The 24010-nt window shown below is 53.0% G+C and overlaps 10 protein-coding genes across 10 annotated transcripts; 4 read left to right on the top strand and 6 right to left on the bottom strand.

Annotated features, from left to right (window-relative positions):
• Positions 1–181: 181 nt before the first annotated feature.
• Positions 182–1247, bottom strand: J4E78_008468 (uncharacterized protein; the record flags this gene model as incomplete). Its single annotated transcript, XM_049369069.1, has 3 exons — positions 182–706; positions 765–1196; positions 1245–1247. 3 exons carry the CDS (start codon positions 1245–1247, stop codon positions 182–184), a joined length of 960 nt encoding a protein of 319 aa, XP_049219136.1.
• Positions 1248–3994: 2747 nt separating this feature from the next.
• On the top strand, positions 3995–4435 carry J4E78_008467 (uncharacterized protein; the record flags this gene model as incomplete). Its single annotated transcript, XM_049369068.1, has 1 exon — positions 3995–4435. One exon carries the CDS (start codon positions 3995–3997, stop codon positions 4433–4435), a length of 441 nt encoding a protein of 146 aa, XP_049219135.1.
• Positions 4436–4732: 297 nt separating this feature from the next.
• On the bottom strand, positions 4733–6874 carry J4E78_008466 (uncharacterized protein; the record flags this gene model as incomplete). Its single annotated transcript, XM_049369067.1, has 4 exons — positions 4733–5559; positions 5608–5673; positions 5728–6026; positions 6402–6874. The coding sequence occupies 4 exons, from the start codon at positions 6872–6874 to the stop codon at positions 4733–4735; spliced, it is 1665 nt and encodes a 554-aa protein (XP_049219134.1).
• Positions 6875–7861: 987 nt separating this feature from the next.
• Positions 7862–11432, top strand: J4E78_008465 (uncharacterized protein; the record flags this gene model as incomplete). The annotated part of the gene is given in 6 exon segments (XM_049369066.1): positions 7862–7922; positions 7972–9873; positions 9952–10104; positions 10153–10335; positions 10419–10763; positions 10780–11432. The coding sequence occupies 6 exon segments, from the start codon at positions 7862–7864 to the stop codon at positions 11430–11432; spliced, it is 3297 nt and encodes a 1098-aa protein (XP_049219133.1).
• Positions 11433–11787: 355 nt separating this feature from the next.
• On the bottom strand, positions 11788–12762 carry J4E78_008464 (uncharacterized protein; the record flags this gene model as incomplete). Its single annotated transcript, XM_049369065.1, has 3 exons — positions 11788–12042; positions 12094–12216; positions 12265–12762. 3 exons carry the CDS (start codon positions 12760–12762, stop codon positions 11788–11790), a joined length of 876 nt encoding a protein of 291 aa, XP_049219132.1.
• A 575-nt stretch (positions 12763–13337) lies between these two features.
• Positions 13338–14273, top strand: J4E78_008463 (uncharacterized protein; the record flags this gene model as incomplete). Its single annotated transcript, XM_049369064.1, has 1 exon — positions 13338–14273. The coding sequence occupies one exon, from the start codon at positions 13338–13340 to the stop codon at positions 14271–14273; it is 936 nt and encodes a 311-aa protein (XP_049219131.1).
• A 788-nt stretch (positions 14274–15061) lies between these two features.
• J4E78_008462 (uncharacterized protein) lies at positions 15062–16033 on the bottom strand (the record flags this gene model as incomplete). Its single annotated transcript, XM_049369063.1, has 1 exon — positions 15062–16033. One exon carries the CDS (start codon positions 16031–16033, stop codon positions 15062–15064), a length of 972 nt encoding a protein of 323 aa, XP_049219130.1.
• Positions 16034–17020: 987 nt separating this feature from the next.
• Positions 17021–17765, bottom strand: J4E78_008461 (uncharacterized protein; the record flags this gene model as incomplete). Its single annotated transcript, XM_049369062.1, has 4 exons — positions 17021–17284; positions 17336–17551; positions 17602–17679; positions 17730–17765. The coding sequence occupies 4 exons, from the start codon at positions 17763–17765 to the stop codon at positions 17021–17023; spliced, it is 594 nt and encodes a 197-aa protein (XP_049219129.1).
• Positions 17766–18210: 445 nt separating this feature from the next.
• J4E78_008460 (uncharacterized protein) lies at positions 18211–18740 on the bottom strand (the record flags this gene model as incomplete). Its single annotated transcript, XM_049369061.1, has 3 exons — positions 18211–18333; positions 18384–18643; positions 18692–18740. 3 exons carry the CDS (start codon positions 18738–18740, stop codon positions 18211–18213), a joined length of 432 nt encoding a protein of 143 aa, XP_049219128.1.
• Positions 18741–20018: 1278 nt separating this feature from the next.
• Positions 20019–22868, top strand: J4E78_008459 (uncharacterized protein; the record flags this gene model as incomplete). The annotated part of the gene is made up of 3 exons (XM_049369060.1): positions 20019–20401; positions 20607–21389; positions 21437–22868. The coding sequence occupies 3 exons, from the start codon at positions 20019–20021 to the stop codon at positions 22866–22868; spliced, it is 2598 nt and encodes an 865-aa protein (XP_049219127.1).
• Between the last annotated feature and the right edge of the window lie 1142 nt (positions 22869–24010).

The raw sequence follows: 24010 nt of genomic DNA, 5'->3' as shown, positions 1-24010 counted from the left end.
CTGCAACGCGTGACTCTCTTTCACGTAACTACGAGTTATGTACTTTTATCAGTCACATTCCACTATCCCAATCTCGCCTTATATAGATGAGGCATCATTTAATTACCATCACGCTATTCTCATACTATACGAGACAAAGATAGGGCCGCCATATCCAGCCCCGAACCCTAACCGCAATCTCTCACCGCGCGATTACGGGCGCGCTTACCTGCCTTAGTCGCGCGAGCTCGAGAAGTATCGACAACGACTTGGTCGTCGTGCCATAGTTGATCTGCACACTCTGCTCCTCGGCCACGTTGTCCTGGATTCTCAGACTGCTCAAATGCTTGTATATATCTGTATCCAGCGGAGCATTGACCTGAACAGCGTAACCACGAGATGCATTGTTGATAACGATGCGTTCGGTCTTGACGGGAACTTCTCGTGGCGATGCTTCTGAGTCATCAACGAGCGTCTCGTCTTCGCTATCTTCGCCATCACCATGACCCGCCTTGTCGAGAGCCTTGAGATCAGCCAGAGTCAATGGGACAAAGCCGTCATCTAATATCGTTAGTCTGGATACATCATCGTCAGCCGAAAACCCACTTGATGGACGTCGGCCCTTGAGCAGTTGTGCAATTTTCAGGCCCTTGCAATCCTGGACAAGCTCCCGGAAGGACTCGTCGATCCGCTGTATAGCTTCCGCATTTGCTACAGCTTGTTTCCCCTACATGCGTCACGTAATCAGTCAATGTCTTACACGATTCGAGGCTCGAAGTTCTCACCATGGTGCGGACTACTCCTACGTGGGCGACTTGAATGGACAGCACGAGCACAGCCTTCACTTGAACCAGCTCGCCCATGATGGCGCTCAGCTTCTTCTCGTCTGCTGAGCCGTCCACCAGCTGGCGCGCAAACTGGATCATCTTACTTGTGGTTGACGGAACCAAAGTCTTGATCAAGGCAGCCAGCCTCTCCGACACGTCTTGTAGTCGAACCAGCTCCGCGGCAACAGTGGGTGTCTTCAGGTCCTGCTCATCGTAGATCATACCCATGATTGCCTTGATACTTTTGAGTTCGCTATAGTGTCGAGCCAGGACCTCAGGAAGACCTTTCTGACGAGCGTTCGCATCGCGGAGGCGTTTGAAGATTCGGAAGACTTGCTCTACGAGTTGAGTAGTAGCTTGGATTGCGGATACAACAGCCACCGCTTCAGCCTGTTACGACAATTAGCCTTGCCACCCATACAAACTAAGTGGACTTACCATAGTGTTCAAGGTATCGGTTGAAATTCCTTTGGAGAGATAAGAGCACAAGTACTAGGAGATTGCGCAGACAGCTCGAAGGGTGCGAGACAGCACTTAATGGCCAGCTGAACTTACCCAGAGCGTTATTGGGGCGCAGTGTCGATTGCGAGTTGACCGTAAGTACGGTTGGTCCGGTGACAGTTCGCAGCGTGCATGCAAGATAGCGACCAGTGATTCGCCCCCGCGAAGCGATCTGCAGCCATAAATGCACCCCAAAAGAACTCCAAGTTCGCACCGCCATTGGCGTCCAATGAGGATGGACATCTCTCTGAGAGAAGCGGTTGAAAGCTGACATTACTTGTGCATGATGCCACGTCGTCCTTGGACCCCGGACGGGAAGACGGTGGAGGTTGCGCCTAACTCCAATTGCCGCTTCTTGTCTCTTCGCTTGTCGGTTTAGCCAGACCTGACCGAGCCAGCGCCGAAGAGGAGATCGAACTGGCGATGCTTAACAACATAGAAGCGATATATGGCAAAGTCGTCTTTCTCTTCTTCCGGGTAACAGGCGAGATTGACATAATCATTCGTGGGCGGAAGGTGGATCTGGTCTGAGCCAGCTTCTACCGTGAACGAAGAACTCCTGTATACTACGAGGCTCAGCCGACGCACGATCCTCTCCGCGATGTAATTGTTTGGGAAATCGGGTCGAAACATGGCGAAGACTGGGTGCCGACTGTCATTCTTGCTAGGCTTGAGGATCAAGTTTTGTCCTTGGTGGACAGACCGATCCGAAGCGCGTATCTAGTCGTCGTCAGCCGCCACCTTTCAAATGGTCACGCTGGGTGCTCTTACTGGGAGTTGTGCAGTGAACGTTGCGGACACCTTCGACGGAGCTGAACTCTTCAACACCTTGCGTACGTCCGTCATCGCTATGCATCTACTCGGTAATGCTGATTGGCTCACAGGGTGAACGATCTTCGGATCCCAGCCATACTGATAATTTACGACTAAAGTATTGCTTGGAATTGTCAGGAGCGTGCTCAGTCCATTGTAGCGGAGTTCGACTTACATGCTGAAATTGTAGACGTTGTCTGCCACGGTGCCATTGATTTGAAGAGCATTACCGCTGGCGATATTCCGGCTGACAGACGTTACTCCCGTCATGACTTGAACTTCCTTCGACGTACGATTAGCAGTAGACATTTGCGACATGTTCGACGGCGCCCACAATATTCGCTGGAGACAATCGGCTTTGAGGAAACTACCTATGGGATTGACCACACTCGGATGCCTCAGACATACGATGAAGGAAGGCTGTGGAGCTGTGATTGGGACAAGCCTCTGGCCAGCCGAGCGGGGTACGAAAAAGCCTTGACCGGTGTGCTGCAGGCTGCATACGGCTGCCTCAAGGTTGCTGGATGATGTTCTCACAGCCCTGTATCGACGTGCAGTTCCGGTCAACTCGCAACGGCAAAGCGTATTTTCAAGCGAATCATGACCCTAGATACCGATGAAACGATAAGCGCTTCCTGGTTCCTGTGCGAATCTTCGGCCTGCGCGCCCATCATCTTCTGCCTTGCCACGAGACTCGTGCTACACGCAGTGCGCTTCGCAGGATCATCAATTTTTTACCTCCTCACGCCACGGCAACCATGAGCGACAATGGACGATTGCGCCTTAGCTAGCGCTGCTTCCCGCAGCGTCCCAAACTCCGTCCGTGCGACATCAGTAAGCCCCACCTAGATGCAGCCCGATCGCCTCGACTGCACATCATGGATCGCTATCGCATACGTGAATGTGTCGCACAGCTGGTCGACCATAGCCCAGAGCAGGCCGTAGAGATCCTTACTAGGTGCTGTGAAGAACGGGAAAGAACCCTCCAGGAAGTGTTCTCATCCCTAATACAATCAAGACCAAAGCACAACGAGTCTTCCTTACCTGTCGGGAACAACATCAATGTCACATTCCCACCACGTGTTCCGCCCTCTTCACATGGATCGCAACACACTGGAACTCCGCCTCCCCGCCAGGGGCCGCCACGCCGCTTTCCCTCGACATCCTATCCGATAAGCCCTCCTGCTACAGCATCATCAGTAACATCTCACTCTACCAGAGACGAAAACAGCTCGGGGGAGTACATCCTGCTTCCTACTCTCGTCGGCACCAAGGTCGTAGACCACAAGGTCCGAATGAGACCGGCCTTGATCAAGCACAGCGTGATACGCGGTGACGTTGTTGGCAGACGACAACTCGAAGACTCTTTCAATATAAGTCAGGCCGGTTTAACCCACGTGGAAGTGCCACATCGCGTAACCGGAGAACTTCGACTGGTACCAGTCTCATGCGCCATTGAGCTTACATGGCGCCAACCTCATTCCAACTCCACACACGAAACTTTGTTTTACGTGGTACCAAAAGAAACGCTTGACATAGACATCCTTCTTGGCTACGACGATTCGGGTCAAGAGATTGCAGGTGTGTATACAGTGTAGCGATAAGTGGGTTATGCGCTTTGGCTGACTAGATGTCCGCTTCTGCTAGAATACACACCTACTATCGTCCCTCAGTCCCCAGCTCGGCAACCTTCAACTTTCCAGAACTACAAGCAGGATTTCCGACCCCTTGCCCCCACACCACCTCCAGCATCTTTTCATCGTTCGGCAGTGACCTATGACGGCGCAAGTTCCATCCACCGTCAAGACGACCGATACACCCCACATCATGTGGTAGAGCCCCTCCTCTCCCGGCAGCAGTCTTATGCAAGAGATATGGAAGGCCAGCAGTCTTCACCGGCACCTACAATTCTAGATACGCATATTGCGCATCCACATCCTCTTCGACCAAATGTTGGCCCTGGCGCGCCTGTTCAAAATGCCGATCCTAAGAAAGCTACTGATAGAATCAGATTGAGTGTCGTATGGGACGCGACTACTCTGAACGTATGGCTCGACCTCAACGAGTACGGCGAAGATTTCTACCAAGCCTTCCAGCAACAGGCTGCAAAACAGCGCAAGGACATACTCGATCGAACCACTATGAGAATTCAACTAAAGAAAGACAAAACCCTACCATATGAGGAAGCCTATCCGCTCTCTCTTGATGAGGACGAGTTGGAAGCAGATTGGGAAACGACCTGCGAATGGTTGAACGCGAACAAGAGAGACAAGATGCCGCATATCTATGGGGTGGTTGAGACGGACGGAGGGTGAAAGTTAAGTCTTTGCCCGGATTCGCAACCTGTTAAGTCACATCATCACACCGACATCGAGCGCTGCTTGGATGGACGAGCGCTTCTGAGGAAGTTGTCGAGGTGCTACCGCTCCCGATGTACGCGATGAGGCTGTGTGCGTCCACATGCAACACGATTTTGAGTGTCAAGGTCAGTGTAGCATGCGTATTGAAGAAGAGATCAATAAGAACTAACGAGGAACAGTGGGAGTGGATGAAGCTCACGACACGAAAAGAGGTTGCGATTGGCATCGCCCAAAACTACACAAATTGCCTATCTACGTGAACCTCTCGAACCCGTCCATCGACCCCTCTATATACTCCGGCACATCAATTACAACCAGTGGCTTCGCAGGAGAATCGAAGCGGCTCGAATATGTGGCTGTTGTTAAGAGCACCCTTACAACACCACCAAGCGCCTCGTCATTTGGCTTGTTGAGCGATTTGACCAACTTCCTCATGCTCTTAACAAAATCATCGGTCTCTTCCTCGAAATCCGAATCGTAGAAGTCAACACCGTCGATCAAAATGAAGATTGCATCATACTTCTTACGCAGCTCTCGTAGCAGTTGCGTAAGCACTTTTGTGTACGCCACGCAGTCCTGCACGTTCAACTGCATCCTTTCTTCGTGTCCAAGAAATGAGAGGATGGGTCGACCTTTCTCTCCGGTGTGCCCTTCGGCGTCGCAAATACTGAGGAGCTGGACCACTAGCGCCTTAAGCATGACCACGGGTCCATCACTTACTTTGCCTCTCCCACAGAAGAACGGAAGGACCAGCGTGCGTGGTGCTGTCACGAGCCTCTCGTGGAGGATTGATATGAGGAAGCTCAGGGGTGATGTTCTGTCGAAATCGCCGCGGCCCTGGACACACAGCATTTGGGAGTTATTCTCTCCTCCCAGCCAGGCTTGGAAACGGCGGTTGCTGCCTGCCCAGCCAGCGCGTTCTTGGAATTTCGCCGAGCTGTTCAGTCCATCTTTGAGCACCATAGAAGTTTCTTGTAGGTGTGTATGCTTCTTGGGCTTCAATCGCAGGTCTCTCATGAGACACTTCGGGGTGATGACTGCTTTGGCGAATTGGTCTCTAAGCTCCAGTATCTCTTGCTCTAGTCGTGTATTAGCTTGTGGAGTGTAGTGGCATACATTTGACTCACTGTCATTTGCGGCGTCCAACTGCTGCGCCATCAAGGTCTTGGCAAGTTTCTCTATGTTGCCCTGCCCTTTGTAAGGTCAGCAAGGCGAATTGAGACTCGATCGACGAGGCTTCGGCTTACAGTCAGCATTCTTGATTGCGTCGTCAAGATGTCCCTTAATCGCGTTTACACCAGCTGTCGTCACGTCTGTCATCACGTGGCTGAGGTTCGCTTCGCTTTGGACAACCTGTCCACTCAGGTTGAGAACGTTCGAGTTGATCTCATGGGACTGAGCGTTGAGTTTGCGTGTTCCTTGAAATGTAGCTTGTTGATAATAAGCCAAGTACACCTGGGTCTCGTCCGTGAAGCGACTTTTAGAGCGGCTGATGTTCTGGAGACATTGATCAATCGTTTCCCCGTAGTTACTGTTCTTCAAAAGACTGTCTTTGGCATGTTCTAACACTGTGAGTACATGATTCACGCTCTAGACAAAGGATCGTGCCATTGAGAGAGTGGACTTACTCCAGGAAGATTGTCTGTACCACTCGACTATTGCTTCAAGAGCCACGAGGAGGTTCGTGTAGATGTCATTCACGCACAGCTGTATGGTATTTCCTGGACCGTAGAGCGTTTGGTACTGCTCACACATGTTCACCACTTCGGGCACTTCTCGCAACAAATCAGCCATTCTTTTGCGGACTTCCGAATGCTCCGTCATGGCCTGGTATATGTATCAGCGCTTGCAGTCGGGGTGCATCTTTCCGACATGACTAACCGTCAGTATTAACATCAGTCCTCCGCAGAGAGTCTTGTACTCTCCGTCGGGCAAGAGGCCAACAAAGGTCTGTATCGACTTCGCGTTGTCCCCAACGCGCCGAACTTGGCCGCGTAGACGTCCTCGTGTGGAATCATCCTTGTGATAATCCTTCACCACCTCCTGTATGAGCAGAGTGATGTCTTTCCAGTCATGGCAAGAGTCGAGATCGAAGCTTGCTATCTTCTTCTCCTTGGACTTCTTTTTCTTCAGAGCTGATATGGCCTTTACAAAGCTCTCCGTGGTTGCGACTACCTGCAGTTTGCTCTCTTCGAGCGCCGCTTCCTGGTCTTCGAGCGCCGTATCTGGAACTACCGGGAGGGGTACGAACGTTTGACGAATTGGGTCATATTTGCATTGCAAATCGCCTTCGGTGTTTCGGAATCCTGCATCTCGGTTTTCGATAAAGTCTACTGATATGGGCTGCGTAGACGGAAACGGAAATACGTCATCAGCCAGTTGGTGGGGCGCCATGGTCTCTTAGGAAGGGCAGACAACTTGCTGCGTCTGGATGCTCAACTCAACCTCGAAGCGCAGTTAAAGCATCCCAGCAAGTATGCAATGGGGCTTAGAACTTACTCCCGATACTGGAAATCCTGCGCAGGTGACTACCTGATTTTCGGACGAGGCTGAGGGGCTCCAAGGCTGGCACTGCCCAGGTGGCACAGCATCTATTTGGGGGCCATGCAGATCCGCATTATCGTTATCGAAGGCTGTGCTGCCGCCTGCCGCCTGGCTCTACCCGATCCCATAGTACTTCGCAGGGGAAATTGATGTATGGGGCCTACGATAGGCCAGAGCGTCCATCTCATGATCAGTGCGAACAGGCGTTAAGCGCCAAAGCCCGCAAAGATCCCGGTATCCTGCAAGCCCTCACATTCCATCACTCCATGTCGAAGTAACTCAGGATTACCGACTGCAAGCAAAGCCTGGCTTCGCTCAGTCGCATCAAGAGATCTTTCTGCAACTGACAGTTCGAGCTTGTGGACATGTGCTAGACTGCAATCACTCTCGTACCTTCCGGCGACTTTGCGATCACAATTGCAATAGATGTACTGATGATCTCACAGTACTTGTTGGGGGCTGATCGACCGAGATAGGTAGGTGACAACTACGCCGCCGGCAATAGGGCTAAAATAAAGAACACCCATGCACGGCGTCACATGGACTTTGTTGGTACCCCGCTGTAGATGAGGGGAATGCCTGGCGCATGACCGTGATACTGGACAAGTTTCGTCGTGGCTGTTGGTCTCTCTCATGTACCTTCTACACAGTTGCCCAACCACCATCGACCGGGTTCACGAGCAATTGGAGCTATTTCATTGAATACAAGGTAAGCTTTTTACAGATACTATCGCACGATGTGTTTTTTAGTGCCCAGTGTTATAGTTCATAACCGGAAGATCTAACTCGTTGGTCGATAGGGATAATTGCGAACGCGGCTCAGAAGCCAACTCCGCCATGTCTCGCTCTGATAGTTCGGAAGTGACGCTCGCCGCGAGCAACGAGTCGGACACACCTAGTATGTCACATCATTACATTTACTCTGACAGCTGCTGAAAACATGACAGCTGGAAAGCCTGCTGCCGAAAAGGCAATCACACTGCTTCCAAGTGAAGCCGTCAACCCCGAGATCGATGCAACGCCAGTCGAGATCGGCGCAAGCCAAGAGTCACCGGAACAGGAGACAGGCAATACCGAATCGCAACCTTCGAAGGCCATCCTGAAGACAAATGGCGAAGACGGCCAGCGCAAACCGTCAAGCACCTCTAAAGAACCCAAGAGTCTCAATCTGAAGTTAGAGGAGGATGAACTCAGTGAAGGCTCTGATGTTGAATGGGAGAGGCCGAGCAGGCCGAGCAGCAAATCTGCCCAGATGAAGTCGCGTCTCAAAGTGTTTCCAAAACGGATAGAACAGGTCAACCACTTCAACCGTATCGTGGAGTCTAGACTCCTGTGCTTGGAGGAGACCACCACTGCCTTTGATAAGAAGCTATATCGGCTAATCAATGGCGTGGATAAACTTCCTCCGGCAGCTCCGCCGCCTACAGAAGCCAAGGTGCCGTATATGGAACCAGAATTGAACTTCCAAGTCTCCAAAGGATTGGAGAAGCCGTTATCCGCGAAATCTGACGGGAAAAAAGTCCCTCCTAGCCATCAGATTGACGTTTTTGTTGGAGAGCCAGAAGCGCAGAGAGCCGAGAATCCGGGACGAAGGGAGCCGGATTTCACCACGATGGAAGACATTGATGTAGATGAACAGGCCATCGCATCTGAGGCGGCTTTGAAGCATTCATCAAAATCGACAGATGAGAAGAGGTTGGTAGAAGAGATGGCCAAACTGAAGAGCAAGCACTTCCCGGATCGAATTCGAATCAACGCACCCGGGATATTGTATCTGCTTCGAAGATATCTCGTCGCCGAGGACACAGCGGTGGACACCATCATCCTACGACCATTCAAGCCCCTCCTTCACAATAAGGAAAACATACGCGCCATGTTGCCTAAAGTGCTTCAAGCTCTGACAAGGATGATCAACGGACCGGCGAACAAGGAGGGTGGGCTGTTCGAAGTCACCGAGATGTCAGACAACGCACTCAAAACACGTCAGCCTCACAGAACTGTCAAAGGCAAAGAGGAGTCTTCTAAGACGGGTGGGATTGCTCCACTTACCGAAGAGCCTCTTACTTCTGACGCTATCACGACAGAACAGTGGGACCGCGTCCTGAGAAAGCTCGAGATTTTTGACGAAAACAACGGGTGTGTAGGAAAGAATATGGGGGGCTGGTCAACTATAACTGAGGTTCGGAAGTCGTTCGAGTCCATGGACAACCTGTTCGATCACTACTTACTACCAGGCCACATGGATTTCCGAAGGAGAAGGGTGGACACGGTACGCTTCTGTGATCTATGGCACCTTTTCCATACTGGAGATCTTGTGGTCACGAAGCAATCGGCCGCTTTAGATGATACAGGTATTCAAGAGCAATTGGGCATGAGAGTTCTCATGACTTCTGGTGGAAGGAGAGCCTTACTGCCTTCCTCGTCCGCACCAAGGTTTCCAACCTCTATCACTCTACGCAGTTCTGAGGAAAAGCTCGAGGCTGTGAATGGGGTCAATCCGTTCTGCATACATGCATATTACTTGGATTTCAACGGTGCCAGACCGGTACCCGTACGGCGACGAATTGTGATTGCTCCATATCCAGGAGAGAGAGACATTCGTGACCTCGACGTCTTCCCATGCGAGTATGCTTCCGACACAGCCACCACACTAAGAGAACGAGGCAAGAACTTTGTCAAATACGCTGCCGCTCCCACTGCGTTCTATGTTGACTGTAAAGGCCTCGAACTAAGCACTCGCGAAGAGCTCAACGACAAAGTCATCGTTGACATGAAAGGATACTTCCAGATAAACCCCGATGACATACCAAGATACCAGGTGCCGGAACATCTGGATGTATCTGAAACGAGTGACTGCTCGAGGGGGAGGAATTGTAGTTCCTACAGCCTTTCCTGTGGTCATCGCAATCCAATTGTACATGATCAAGTTTCGGATCTGGCAGTCTATAAGAAGTACATTGCCGAGAACCCCTTATTCAAATCGTCGTTAGCTACGGCGGACGCGCCGGCTATAAAGGATGAAGACCTCGGTATCTGCCATTACCGCGTCTTTGCGTACAAGTTCCGTTCACGGGAGTGGGGTAAGTCTTCAGTCCTCAACGGCATCGGTCCGTGTTAACATGTAGCAGTGCAAGTCAATGTCAAGGATCTCAAGGAACCAGATAAAGAAGAGAAGGGTAGGGGCTTTGAAAAGCTTGTCTTATCGGAAGGTCACAAGAGCATCCTTCAATCTCAAGTCCAGGAGCATTTCCGGAAGCGAGGATCGCAAGCTACGACTGGAAGCTCAGAGAATGATATGGATCTGGTTCGGGGTAAAGGGCAAGGGCTTATTATCCTCCTTCATGGTACAATATCTTCTTTGAGAGCCTTGATGTATATCACTAACGACTATCAGGTGCTCCTGGAGTCGGCAAGACGTGCACAGCCGAATGCATTGCCGATTTCGTAGAGAAGCCACTCTACCCTATCACATGTGGTGATCTTGGAAGCACGGCAGACGATGTCGAGAAGAACTTGAAGAAACACTTCACGCTTGCTAGCCGATGGGATTGCGTCATGTTGCTCGATGAAGCAGATGTCTTCCTCGCGAAGAGGAAGCTTGAGGATCTGCAGCGCAACAGTATCGTATCGGTGTTTCTCCGCATGTTGGAGTATTACAAAGGTTTACTCTTTCTGACCACTAATCGAGTCGGCACTTTTGATGAGGCCTTCACGTCTCGAGTGCACATCTCGCTGTTCTGTAAGTGCTTTTCTAGTCTACCTCAATGCTTGCTCTAATCCTGGTGCCTCAGATCCCGATTTCGACAAGGAAACTACACTGGAAGTGTGGCAAACTTTCATTGATCAGACCACGTATGTGCTGGAAAAAAGCGGCCGTAGCCACGTCACTATCAAGGAAAAAGAGATCATGAAGTTTGCCAAGAAGCACTGGAAGGACAGCGGAGACAGCAAGCGCGCACGCTGGAACGGACGCCAGATCCGAAACGCTTTCCATACCGCAATCGCCATGGCTGAGTTCAAGGCAAGAAGCCAGAAGGATGGTAAGGGCTACGACGATCGTAAGGACGTTGAGATCAGTGTGGGCAGAGAGGAATTTGAAAAGATTGCCAGCACCGCTAGAGAGTTCGACACCTACATGATCGATACGATGGGCACGACCTTTCAAGTCAAAGCATCCAAAGAAGGACTGAGGAAAGAGCAAAAGAACGAGAAGGAGAAGTCAAAAAAGAAGAAGAAGAGTCGGTCCAAGTCGAAGGACAGCGATTCGAGCTCTTCAGAGAGTGAGAGTGAGGATGACGACGATGCGAAGAAGAAAAAGAAGAAGAAGACGTCTTCCAAATCGAAGAAGCGAAGCGACTCAAGCTCAAATAACGAGAGTGAGGACGACGATGACTCTGATAGTGATTAGTGGGCTGGGAGATGGGACTCAACTATGGACACTCTTTTGTATCACGACTTCTCTAATGTCAATTGGTTTTCTTCGCATTACATGTCGCACCTTATGAATTGAACGATCGTTGTAAGGCCTTGCGCAATGATGCCGATGAAAGGAGGGTATGCCTATGCGCGTCCACGGCCGTGCTTGTGTGCTTGGGGCGTGGCCCTAGCGTCCCACGTCATCTCTCCCACCTGACGAGGCATCGCGTCGCTCGCGCACCTAAACTTCATTTTCTCTCTGCACAACCACAAACCACATCACAGACCCGGTATGAACAGTATTCAAGATGCATTAGATTATGCCATTATCGCGACGCTATATACGCCTACGCAGAGCTAGTAGCCGAGGCGACAGGCAGGCTAACCGGCATGGGAGTACCGGAAGCCGAAGCTGTTGACGATGAGCCGCCGCCACTGCCGCCACCACCACCATTCTTCTTCTGGACGACCGCGGATACGACTTGACCAGCGGTGTTGGTCACGATATCGACGAGCGCGTTGAGAGGCTCGTAGTTGAAGGTCTTCTGTGTCATTCCCTGGCCAACCTGCTTTGCGCTTCCAGCGACTTCGGTCATGTTGAGCTGCACGACAGGTCAGTGGTCGAAAATTTCACGGTATCTGAAGCTGCTCACCTTGAAGTTTCCGACAATCTGCTGGAGGGCGTCTCCGCCGCTTCCTACTACCTCTTGGACGATGTTGCCAAGGTTGTCGACCAAGAAGTTGAGCGTCTTTCCGTTTTGCGTAATCGATCCAAGCTATATGCTGTTAGTTACTTTCTGACATCGAGCCATTCGTATACTCACAAGCCCGTCAACTGCACCGATCACTTCCCCGACCAAGTTGGTGACGTTTCCGATCAAACCGATCAAGAGAGGGTTCAGGTCCAGAGAGTCAAAGACGCGCTCCACGATAGAGACCAGGTTGCCCAATCGTACAATCAACTCGAGTTCAACATCTACGTCAGCAATAGTGATGTTGACCTTCTCCACGGCGACCTGGACACCAGCATTGATCTGGACGAGACCGGCGACCTTGGCGTTGAGGTTAAGATCTGCCTGAAGCTTCTCGACGCCGAGTTCAATTCTTCCAACGTGCAGTTCAGGGACGCGGAGGAGCACATCTGGGGGCGAAGATCCAGTAGGCGCAACCTCTGGCGGTCTCGTAGTAGTTCCGTTGCCTTGCGGTGGGGTGCTGCTTGTAGGCGCTGGGGTCGAAGGAGCCCCAGATTCCGATTGCGCAGAAATGAGTGTAGCGAAAGTAAGAAAAATGCTGATGAGCAGTAGGCGGATAGAGAACGACATGTTGGCGTGAGCGGCGACGACAGCAACAACAACGGCAGTATTAACGAGCGAGACAGCCGTACAAGTATCAGCAAACCACGACCCACGTACCGGTTATAGCGAAGGAATCCCGTTGCAAATCAGCGGGCACGGCAATCATGCACATGGAGTATTGCAAGGATTCCCATAATGGTAATCTCGGGTAAAGCCCCCTATGCAGCCGCGCAGGGGTTCCTACAAGGCTGGATCGCACCATCTGGAGCAGTGCTAAGGCATGAACATGTAGAAATCCTGATTCCGCATACGAACTGCCGGTTTTCTGGATTTTCTATCGAATCGCAGGTGTGGGAATGGATCTCCTTAATTTCCGTTTTTCTTGCTAGCGTAGGTGGATGACGGGTAATGGAAGATGGTGCTATGCACATGATCCTTGCAGGCAACTCACTACTACTCCACCCGATGGTAGTGTTAACCGTTGTGCCCGCCCGTCTTTCTCGTCGATTGACGACATCCATTGAGTTGTTGCTTCCTGTCCTTCGCTCTTTGTTCAGCAGCACGTCGACTTTCGGCCAGTCTCTCTTTCAGTACGAGTCAAGATGTTGTCGATACTACCTACCATCACACTCCTTTCGTTGCCTTTCCTCGCTGTCTGCCAATCTGCATCCGATGGCTACAGTGGCTACAAGTTGGACGTACGAGATGACGGCGACCCATCTGCCGTCCTCTACGAAACAGAAAACACATCATCGTCCAACATCTCTGCCTTGAGCCCCGTCCCAGACGTTCTCCTCAACGCCTCCGTCCACGTCGGCGAAATCTTCATCGGCGTCGACAACCTCACCGCAAAGATCAACCTCGACGCCCAAGTCCTCCAGTTGCTGCAGTTCAACGCCGGAGTCGACCTATCCATCGACAAAGTCACCCTCCTAATCCAAAACGTCACCGCAAAAGTCTACCTCGAAGCCCGTCTGGGTAACCTCGTCAACATGGTCAGCGACGTGCTCGACAGCATTGATCTCAACCCCGTGATCGCTGAGCTAGGAAACGGCCTTGGCTCCATCATCAACGATACTGCTGGTCTCGTTGGCGATGTGGCTGGTGGCCTTACTGGAGGAGGCAACGACACCTCTGCGCAAGCCAAAGCCAAACGCGACCTCGACTTCCATCAATGGGATCTCCACAACAATATCCTCTACTCCATCAACAACTTCGAAGGCAACACCAACAAACGCCGTGTCCTGGCCCAAAACGGCGATATCGTAGAGCAAATCCTTGATAACTCTGGAACCATCTCCTCGACTAATGTTGTGGGTGATTACCTCAAGAACATGCGGTTCAACGGGTTCAACGAGAGTGTTACCTACAAGGGCGAGGAAGTCTGGGAGGAGGAGTATGTGTACGAGCCTTTTATGGGTCTGTACTCTATTTCTGGTGTGTTCAAGAGTAAGAGCAATGGCGAGGTTGTTGGTACACAACTTCTGGCTGAGGCGAGAGGCGGTGGGAGCGCAAGTATTGGGAATGAGAAGGCGTAGGTCTTTTGATACCCACTAGCACATTTATTCAGAGTGTTTTGAGAATGGAAAATGTAATGTCTGAGCTCTTGTGTTGTTGTTGTGCGCTCCATGCATGCTCGTTTGTGACTCTCCCAGATCACTCTATCCCGATCACGTCTTTGCTTTTCCCACGCATGCACGCCTCTCTCATCTCACTCTGCATACATAACCCAAAACAGATCACAACGGCGAACTAGTACCAGCCACCGCCAAGTCCCAGTTCACGCAACGGCTAAATTCACATGAACAATCGCGCGGTCCGTTTCACCCAGGCGTCCGTGCGAGCATGCGATGCTTAGGAACCGAGATTTGACATGCACCATGCAGTCGGATATGCCATGAAAAGGCCTCTGGGGCCTAACGGTCGAGATCTGTGATCTGAGCGCTGGATCGACGATGATGTCACGGGGGACAGGAGTCATGGACTAATGCGATCTTATTCCGTGAGATATAGCGGAGTGGGAGCATGGAAGATGGAGATGGAGATGGAGATGCAGTGTTTAGTGCAGCATAAATGGTTTGCTTCGGCCAAAGCGATGGATGACGAGAAAGGTAAGAGATGAGGGACGGATGGGACGCGAGAAGCGCGCAAAGGTTGAGCTTCATAAAGTGCTTCATTGTTGCCTGCGTTCATTCGTCGTTAAAACGCACCTAACGCCATGCCATGCTGTTGCTGTGAGATGAGATGAGAATTTTCCGTACCGACCCCTAACGCCACATAATGCTCAAGACGATTTGTTTCCAACTCTTCATCTAACACCCTGATCCTACCCCTCAAGCCTACCCATCATATTCTTCCTAACCTTAGTATTGACTACACCCCCCACTCCAAACGCGGGCACAATCCTACATATCCTCGCCGCAGCACTCTTCGCCCAATCCCTCAGCACGCGCCCTGCCCTGCCATCCACACCACCAACCCTAGCCTCAGGCCTGTTGTACAAATCCAACCCGAGTAAATGCAAGGGCGTGCTCACAAGCTGCACAGCAGCAGGCGTAACAAATTGCGCAACACTCAGCGCACCAACATATTTCTTGACCTCCGTGCCCATGCGCTCGTCTACCTTGGGCGCAAGCAGCGGTGGCAAGTTGAACGAAGCGAAAATAGTAAGGCAGTCGCGGACGGTGAAGAGCGCGAATGTAGGCAGAGGAACAGGTCGTGGCGACGACCCCGGCGCAGCGAAGAGCCGGGTGAACTGATTGTCTTTATACAGACACAGCGCTAGGTTCGTTGTACTCGTAGCGAGGAACTTGCTCGTCCCGCTCGTTTGCTCTTGTAAGCTTTGCGTGGGCTTTACCGTCGCGGACGCCGTGTCGATGCTGTTGGCTGTGAAGTATGTACCGAAGTATAGACTGAAGATCAGGACGAAAGGTTTGCTGGCGAGGAAGCGGTGCGGTTTCGCGAGGAGTTCGATTGCGCTCTTTTTCAGACTCTCGCCGAGACTGTTACGCCCGCTGGCATTTTCGATGATGCCTTTGTCGATCATGGTTATGATGGGTGCGACGAGTATGCCGGCGGAGCCGGCGGAGAGGGCGTCGACGCCGATGCGTAGACCGAGTTTGGATGTGTTCCATTCGTGGGATGTTTCGGTCGAGGTGCTGGGTTTGCGCATCGTGGGGAGCGGTAGGTTGGGTTTGGGGATCGCGATTGACGGTGTTGCGACTTTGGGTACGGTGGTTTGGTCGCTGTGCTCGTTGGCTGTGTGCGGTTTCATACCGCTGGCTTGTTCTTCCCCCATTGCAGCTTCCTCCGGTGACTGATAAACTCTCTCTTTGTGTGCTGCATGGAATGCTTGAAGTTTTGACGGTGCGTTTTTCGCGGGCGCTTCACGCTTTACGACTCTTTCGACAGTTTGCCCGTTGTTTGGACCAGGGCGACAGAAGTGTCGTAAGCGTACAACACAGGACAGGCTGTTGTTGAGGGATTTGATACCAGCCGCTGACGAAGATATCGGAGTTTACCTGAAAGTTCGCCGGCGAACAAACACCGACGTCGGAGCAAGAGCCGCCGAACGGGTATCACGCGCATTGATTGGTGCACGTCATCGGGCCCTGCATCGTTCGTCGCTCACAGCCATGTTCACGATGGGTAGCATCGGCTGAGACATGTGGGTGTTTGCTGCATGGCATGAGGAATTAAATGCAGGGTCCAGCGTGGAGCTGGCCACGACTGACGATCCGGGGTATGGTGGGCTGGGACACAACACGTGCTCTCTTACTATAGTCTGAGTACGTGATGACGGAAAGCATCTCGAGGAACTGACAACTGGAGGGCAGAATTCATTTGTCAAAATTTATCGGATAAGTCACGATAACTTCGTTTTTGCAACCAGGGCATGCCTACTCAACAAGCAACTCACGACTCATGCTGTTTATATCTCCCGGGTCGGTAGGCTATCGCGGCTGCGAGACGAGCAACTTAGCCGAAGCCATTTTCCGAAGAATACCGATGTCGTAAGTATCTAGTTGATGGCGTCAACTAGCGACCGGTGATGTGTACTGGAATGCGGAGATGGGGTGAGGAGTGGAGGCGGTGTGCGATAGCTGTAACAGAGCGACCAGGTGATGCGCATGCGAAGGTCGGTCTGACCCTTGACTAGTGTGGTAGTCATGAACATAGTATTCGCCTCGAAAGCTATCTTAGTCTTCCCAACAATTCGCTTGCATGTGATGCGCCTAAACTCCAATACACCCTAGGAACCCCGCAAGGGACTGTTGTCTGTATCTCAATTCCTCAGAGCGCGCAGCCTCTCGGTAAATGCCTCTTCTTCTTGCTCAGTGGGCCCAACCTTCGTCTTTGCCGGTGTGGCTTCTTGGAGATCTTGTTGTAGATCCACGCCTGCCTTGTCTGCCGCCTGCGCCATCAGACGGTCTACGTCCTCTTGTGGTGTGCCGACTGCGGTGGCAGAGGAGGTGATATCCTGGTAAAGTTCGGTGGCGGAGTCTACGTTTTCGAACTGCTTTTCGAAATCGACCATGACGGAGGCAATCTAGGTGTTGTCAGCGCGGTCCTGATCCCAATAGCTGTGGATGTCGCATACCCTCTCAGGACTCATAGACTTCATAGCCACGTCTAGACTGCGGTTGACCTTCATCATGTTGCCTGTAATCTGTCGCATCGTGACGGCGGTTTGTACGCGGCCTGCGACGGCATCGACGCGCGAGGCGAGTTGTAGCAGGTTGAGCTTCTCATTCTGCTTGCGAATGGCGTTTCCGGCGTATATGCGGGCGATGTCGTTGTGGCCCTGCTTCATAGCCTGAGATGGTGTTAATACGTGTTCTTGCGCTAAAGAAACATGTTACCAACCTTTTCCAACTTGGTCTTCTCAGCCTGCTCCTCCTTGCCAGCTTTGAGCGCCTGCCTGTTCAGCGACTTGGCCGTGAACTGAGGGATGTCAGCGTATGGCTAGTCAGTGTCAGCACACAGTAACTGACCTTGAGGTTAAAAAGCGCATTCTCGAGACCCGACATGGTGTATAGCTTGGAGGGTATGGGTTGTGCAGTTGTGCTATGGGTAGTGGTTCGGGAGATAGGCGGTAGTGGGCAGCGCTGTGGTGGGATGCGGCTACTGGCCACGCGGGGTGTGGGCCCAACCCCGACGTCATTGGCCGTGAAACACGGGCGCGCTTCTTGTTCTCGGCGCGCATTCACAAAGAAAAGAAGTGAGGAAATGGACTACAGTGGTTGTCGTTGGTGACACGTTCGATCTCGTGTCGCAGCCTCATGGGCTTTCATCGCCTTTGAATAACGCCTAAATCTATGCTGAAAACATGGTGCATATGTGCCTGCCCGCACCCAGAATGCCTTTGATGTGTCCCTAATCTAAGCCAAACGCCTGCCTCGCGCCTTCGCAATGCCCACGTAACGCCGTGCAACTCGAGCCATTATTCGTACAAGTCGTCCATGAGAGAAAACATCACTGCGCGGGTGGCGCGTTGAACTTGCTCGTTGCGTTCTTGAATAGCTCTTCTTGCGCAGCGATGAGCTGCTCCTCGGTCATGCCGCTCTGCTCGATCTTGGTCTGCTTCTTTTCGCGATTCTGCCCCGCGTTAGCTGGTGGTCGCGTCACATGCGCCGTCGCAAACGTACCTGCTGCTGCTTCTTGTAGTCTTGCGCCACCTCGAGAATGGCTGGGACGTAGTCGCCAAAATCTAGCTCTTCCAGGGCAGCCTTGACATGTTCGCAGGCTATTGTCTTTTTCGCGTCCTTTTCGGCAATCTCGTTGGCTTCGGAGGAGATGAGGGTGATGAACTCAACGCAGCACTCGATTAGAAGGTCGCGCGAATCCTTTGCAAAAGTCATGCCAGGCTCGCTGGCCAGGATGTCTTGGACAATCTTTTGGACGGTCGCTGGCGCGTATTAGCATTTACGGGGGGTGCGAGTCTAGAAATGCCGACCTTTGGGCAGCGACAAGTCGTCGTTGCCGCCGAATTCGCGGTCAGACATGGTGGGTGGATGCGCGGCAGCGTGTGGTGTTGGCTTTGAGCTTCGGTACTGCGCGCGGTTGCAGCTCTGCTAAGTAAGAAATGCAGAGAGGCCGGGGCACGGGCCGGCTGTTTGGCCGAAGACCCTTTGCCTAGGTATCTGGCATCATCGAGCGTTCACTGTGTAACCACGGCAGTCACCCAAATACAGCCATGATGCACGAGGCTTACTGGGTAACGCGAGTTTGCGAAGAGTGATGTGTGTCTCTACCAAATCGCGCCCCGACGTTCCCCATTTTTATCTTATCCGCGTCATATCTTCCAAAAGGAGCAGACGTACAGCTTACTAACAGATCTAGGTGCAACCAGCAACAAAGGATATAGAGTTCTTCCTATCGACATGCTGGGCTGTGTTTGCTCGAGTCAGCCGCAGCCTTCACATGCGTGCAGTCACGGTACCGGTGTTGCTCGATAGCGACAGTGTATCCAGGGCGGCGGGCGCTATCGCAGTGCTATCGGGCCATATGTCGCTAACGTCGCAGTGGCATCACGGGTGGATCGTTGAGGCTTTTCTTCAAACGACAGGCTTGGAGCTTGATGCAGGCGCTGGCTTGAGCATTGATGTGAGGGTATTCGTGCTCCACCGGCGACGGGCGTGTGGAGGCGGTGATTGGCAGTGGTTGGGTCGCGTTCCGAGATCTTAGCCAGGGACTGTATCTCTTCCCGGCCGGTTTGGGCGATGCCGGCCCAGTGGCATGTCGGCAGAAGCAGAGGCAGTGGACCACTACGTCAGCGCGTTGCACCTGCTTGGCGCACACAAATGCATGGCCGCGCGAAGTGTGGTTTTGGTTGACCTGGTCATGCTGCTCGCCGAGACAGATGACAGTGGCGGTGAAAACCGGAGGAGCCTAGGGGACTGGAGGCGGCGCTGCTAGGTCGAGGCATGGTGCAATGCAATCGCGTTGAGAGGGATTGATACATAGCAAGGCCCGCAGTGAATTCCAGCGACAGTCAAGTCAGTGAGCTACACGGCGCCTGCCTATCTCGCCTGCCGGTGACGCTGCTATCATCCTCGAGTCGACGCCTACTGCTGCAGCGCCCCAGAGCTCCCACGGTCCCAGAGTACACGTCTACCCAGTACCGCTGTACACCGCCCGCAGCCCGCGCGCCTCAAGCCTGGAAGGACTCGGACTGCCTGCCCCGTTAAAGTCCTAGAGCAGAGTTTTCGCACAGTCGTTGCAGTGCGCTTGTTTAGGGCTAAGGCCGCTCGGAGCAGCCAGCCAGGACCCAAGTGATTATTATGACTTCACGCCCAACTGCGGACCCGGCAGACAGCTCGCTCTCGACCTCCCCCCAAAGCGACACGTACTCCAGCAGCCCGTCGCGCGCCAGCCTCAAGGAGACCGTCAAGATTGCTTCCACCCAAGGCCCCGCTGTCGATGCCAGCCAGCAACGTCCCGGACTAGTCTCTCGCGCCTCGGAGAGTTCAACCAGGACCATTCGACCCCGCCATCATCTACGCAACAAGAGCAGCAGCGTTGTTCCCACCGTCTCCACGCTCAACGTCGGCACCGCGCCCTCGACCCGCCAGTCCAAGTCGCACCCAAAATCAAACACCATGGCCCAGCACACCACGGGCACCTCGTCTGGCGCCGCCGACCTGCTTAGACAGGCCATGACACGGTAAGCGCATACTGACTGTCATGTTGATGCAACGCATTGCCACGCACCACACCACATCATCGCTTAGCTTGCAGCTGTACTGCGTCCTGACGACGTGCACCCTCGCTCTTTCCTTACAATTTCTCTCACCACTCTCACCACCTCACACTCCCACACTCACCGCCACTTTCCTGATGCCCTCGTCATCACTGCTAACGCCGCACAGAGCCACCAACGACAGCAACGAAGACGGACACGACCAGATCGGCTCCACCAGCTCCACGCCACCGGGTGCCACGACACCCAAGCCCGACCCGACGGACAAGCGACTGCCGGGTATTCTGCACAGTTACTTTGGCCAGGTTCGTGATTCTCTTATGCCCTCGCGGAAGTCCTCCTCCACGGTCAACCCCTCCCCCGCACCCGTCACTTCTCAGGTCTCGGACCCCCGAGAGAAGGAGCAAGAGTCAACCACCCACCCCAGCATGCTGCCCAGTCCCGCCCCCAGTGCCTCTTCCCGAACTCCCTCAACCTCGCAGTTGGCTGGTGAAGCGGAGAAGCTAACGCAAGGCGATTTTGCGCCGTTGCAACAGGCTACACCTCCCCAGACACCGCGCACCCGCTCCCAAGAAGCAAAGCCCGTGCCCTCGAATCTATCCCGCACTTCAAATGCGTCCGACGAATCCAAGGAGAGCAAGACGGCTCCCGTAGTGGCGCCCAAGGGCAAGCTCTCAGTCACAATCTCCGAGGGACGGGGTCTGCGGCCCAGCACAGACCCCTACGTTGTCTGCCAGTTCCAATGGGCTGAGTACATCTCAGACGGGCCCAGGCACGATGAGTCGAAGCGACCGCCCATGCAGATGAAGCGAACCGAGAGCCAGATGGGCACTCCAATGGCCATTCCTATGAAGAGCCGACAGAGCAGCAACAGCGGCCACAGCTCAGATCCCAGGGAGAACGGCTCCCTGGAGGAAGTGACGAGCCCCAAGTGGGAGCACGAAGCCATGTTGTGAGTAGCTCCTTCTCTTCACCGTGTGGTGATGCTGACAATCGTAGTGACGTTGTGGGCGACCATGCCGAAATCGACGTCTCCGTTTACGACCGCGCCAACGGCGAGGCTTTCCTCGGCCACGTCCGCTTCTGCCCAAACCTCGTCGAATACAGCGAGCCATACGACGGCTGGTTCCCGCTAGAGCCCCGAGAGGGCGAGGGAGGTGTTGTTACCGGAGAGATTCACCTCAAGCTCAACTTCCAAAAGGTCGAGAAGAAGCATTACGGCCCCGAAGACTTTGAGATTCTCAAGCTCATCGGAAAGGGCACATTCGGTCAGGTCTTCCAAGTACGCAAGCGCGACACTCGCCGCATCTACGCCATGAAGGTGCTTTCGAAGAAGGTCATCGTGCAGAAGAAGGAGGTGGCACACACACTGGGAGAACGCAACATCCTCGTCCGGACAGCCATGGCTGATTCGGCATTCATCGTTGGACTGAAGTTCTCCTTCCAGACACCCTCAGATCTATACTTCGTCACTGACTACATGTCGGGAGGCGAACTCTTCTGGCATCTCCAGAGGGAAGGCCGCTTCCAGGAGGGTCGTGCCAAGTTCTACATTGCAGAGCTTATCCTTGCCCTGCAACATCTGCACGAGCACAACATCGTGTACCGCGATCTCAAGCCCGAGAACATCCTCTTGGACGCCAATGGCCACATCGCCCTTTGTGACTTCGGTCTGTCCAAGGCTAACCTCACCGAGAACGCCACCACCAACACATTCTGCGGAACCACAGAGTACCTCGCACCCGAGGTCCTTCTGGACGAACACGGTTACACCAAGATGGTCGATTTCTGGTCGCTCGGAGTGCTAGTCTTCGAGATGTGCTGTGGATGGAGTCCTTTCTACGCAGAAGACACCCAGCAAATGTACAAGAACATCGCGTTCGGAAAGGTCAGGTTCCCCCGGGACGCCCTCAGCACTGAAGGTAGGAATTTCGTCAAGGGACTTCTCAACAGGAACCCCAAGCACAGGCTTGGTGCCACACGCGATGCCGAGGAGCTCAAGGCTCATCCCTTCTTTGCCGACATCGACTGGGAGGCTCTGGGCAAGAAGAACGTGGTACCACCATTCAAGCCCAAGCTCAAGGGAGAGCTCGACGTTTCCAACTTCGACCCCGAGTTTACTAATGCTCTCAACGGTGCTGGCTCTTTGAACGCCCGCGCGGCTGCCCTGGCCTCCGGAGTCAACCCCGCATCCACGCCACTGTCACCGACTATGCAAGCAAACTTTGCTGGCTTCACCTTTACCGACCAGAGTACAATGGAGCAGCAATTCGGAAATGACAGACAACGGACCGACGCCCTGGAGCGAATGGACGAGGATGAGACGGACGAAGTCAACTGGGACCGACCTGCTGGACGCGGAGATAGGATGTCCGGTATCGTTCCCAGCAACGAGCACGATGTCTTCAACCAAGGCCAATTCGATGTATGATGAGCACATGCTCATACACGCAGCCTGCTCTTCTATACCTAGGTTCCTCCAGGACCTGACAAAAAGTTTCTGCTTTGTTCTATCTTACCGGTACATGGCGGTACTATTCGTATAGTCTTTTCTTGGATACCCGGAGCCTACCACACAGGACTTGGACTGCGTTCAAGTCCTTCACTAATTTGCCCCATCGGTTGCTGCTGTCACGACCTCACGCATGGTCATTACGACACAGCCTATGCCGACAAGGACCTGACGCAGCGTCCGACTGATTACGATTACAAGATTTCCCAGAATGAGTTCAAGTTGCTGCGGTCTCCCACGCTACAGTAAACACGATGTTTTCTTTGCTGGGCTATGGGTTTGCATTGCGCTGGTGCATTGCTTTCGCTTTTTCATCCAATGTGGGAGTTCTTAATGGCACTATGTCGAGTTCAGGCTGTTTCTTCCCGTTCTTTGTGCATTATGCGCGCGTATCTGCACGGTTTTCCTCTTTTTCTTCTTTCTGCGAGTTCGGCATATATCTAACGACATGGGTTCATACGCATCGTTATATCGAGGGGATATGGATCGAGTGGTATGATGGATATGGGCGAGCCTTTTTGTACATAAAGATATGAGACATCAAGTTTACTTGTTCACATCGTCGTCCTGGTTTGACACTCTTACTGTTGATGTCACGAAAACGTATATGCGTGTCTTCTTGTTCGTTCTATGCTAACCACCTCTTACTCGCTGTCGCTTCCTCTCCAGGCTCATCCCATACCTCCATCATATCCAACCACTCCAACGCAAACGCCCCCACAATCCTAGCCCAATCCCTCACCGTCGCCCCATCCAAATGCTCCCCGTCATCCTCCATCGTATGCCATACCCCCGGAAACGGACTGGGGATCACATGCAATATCTCCACACCCTTCGCCATAAACGGCAAATGGTCGTCTGATATGCCTCCATGCCCCATTGTCCCATTTACATCTGGTAAGAAAGGTGTGGAAGGAGATGATTCCAGCAGGTTCAAACTGCGCAGTCGGGACTCGACGGTGGAGAGGTGTATGTAGGCCCAGTGGGTAGTGGGGAAGTAGGAAGGGACGCGTGGGTCTGCGGAACCGAGCAGGTCAAGGAGGAGGAAGAGGCTGATTTGC

This window comes from Alternaria triticimaculans (genome assembly GCF_023758025.1).
Source record: "Alternaria triticimaculans strain BMP 0046 chromosome Unknown scaffold_15, whole genome shotgun sequence".
Lineage (NCBI taxonomy): Eukaryota > Fungi > Ascomycota > Dothideomycetes > Pleosporales > Pleosporaceae > Alternaria > Alternaria triticimaculans.
This window is presented reverse-complemented; position numbering and strand designations above follow the sequence as displayed.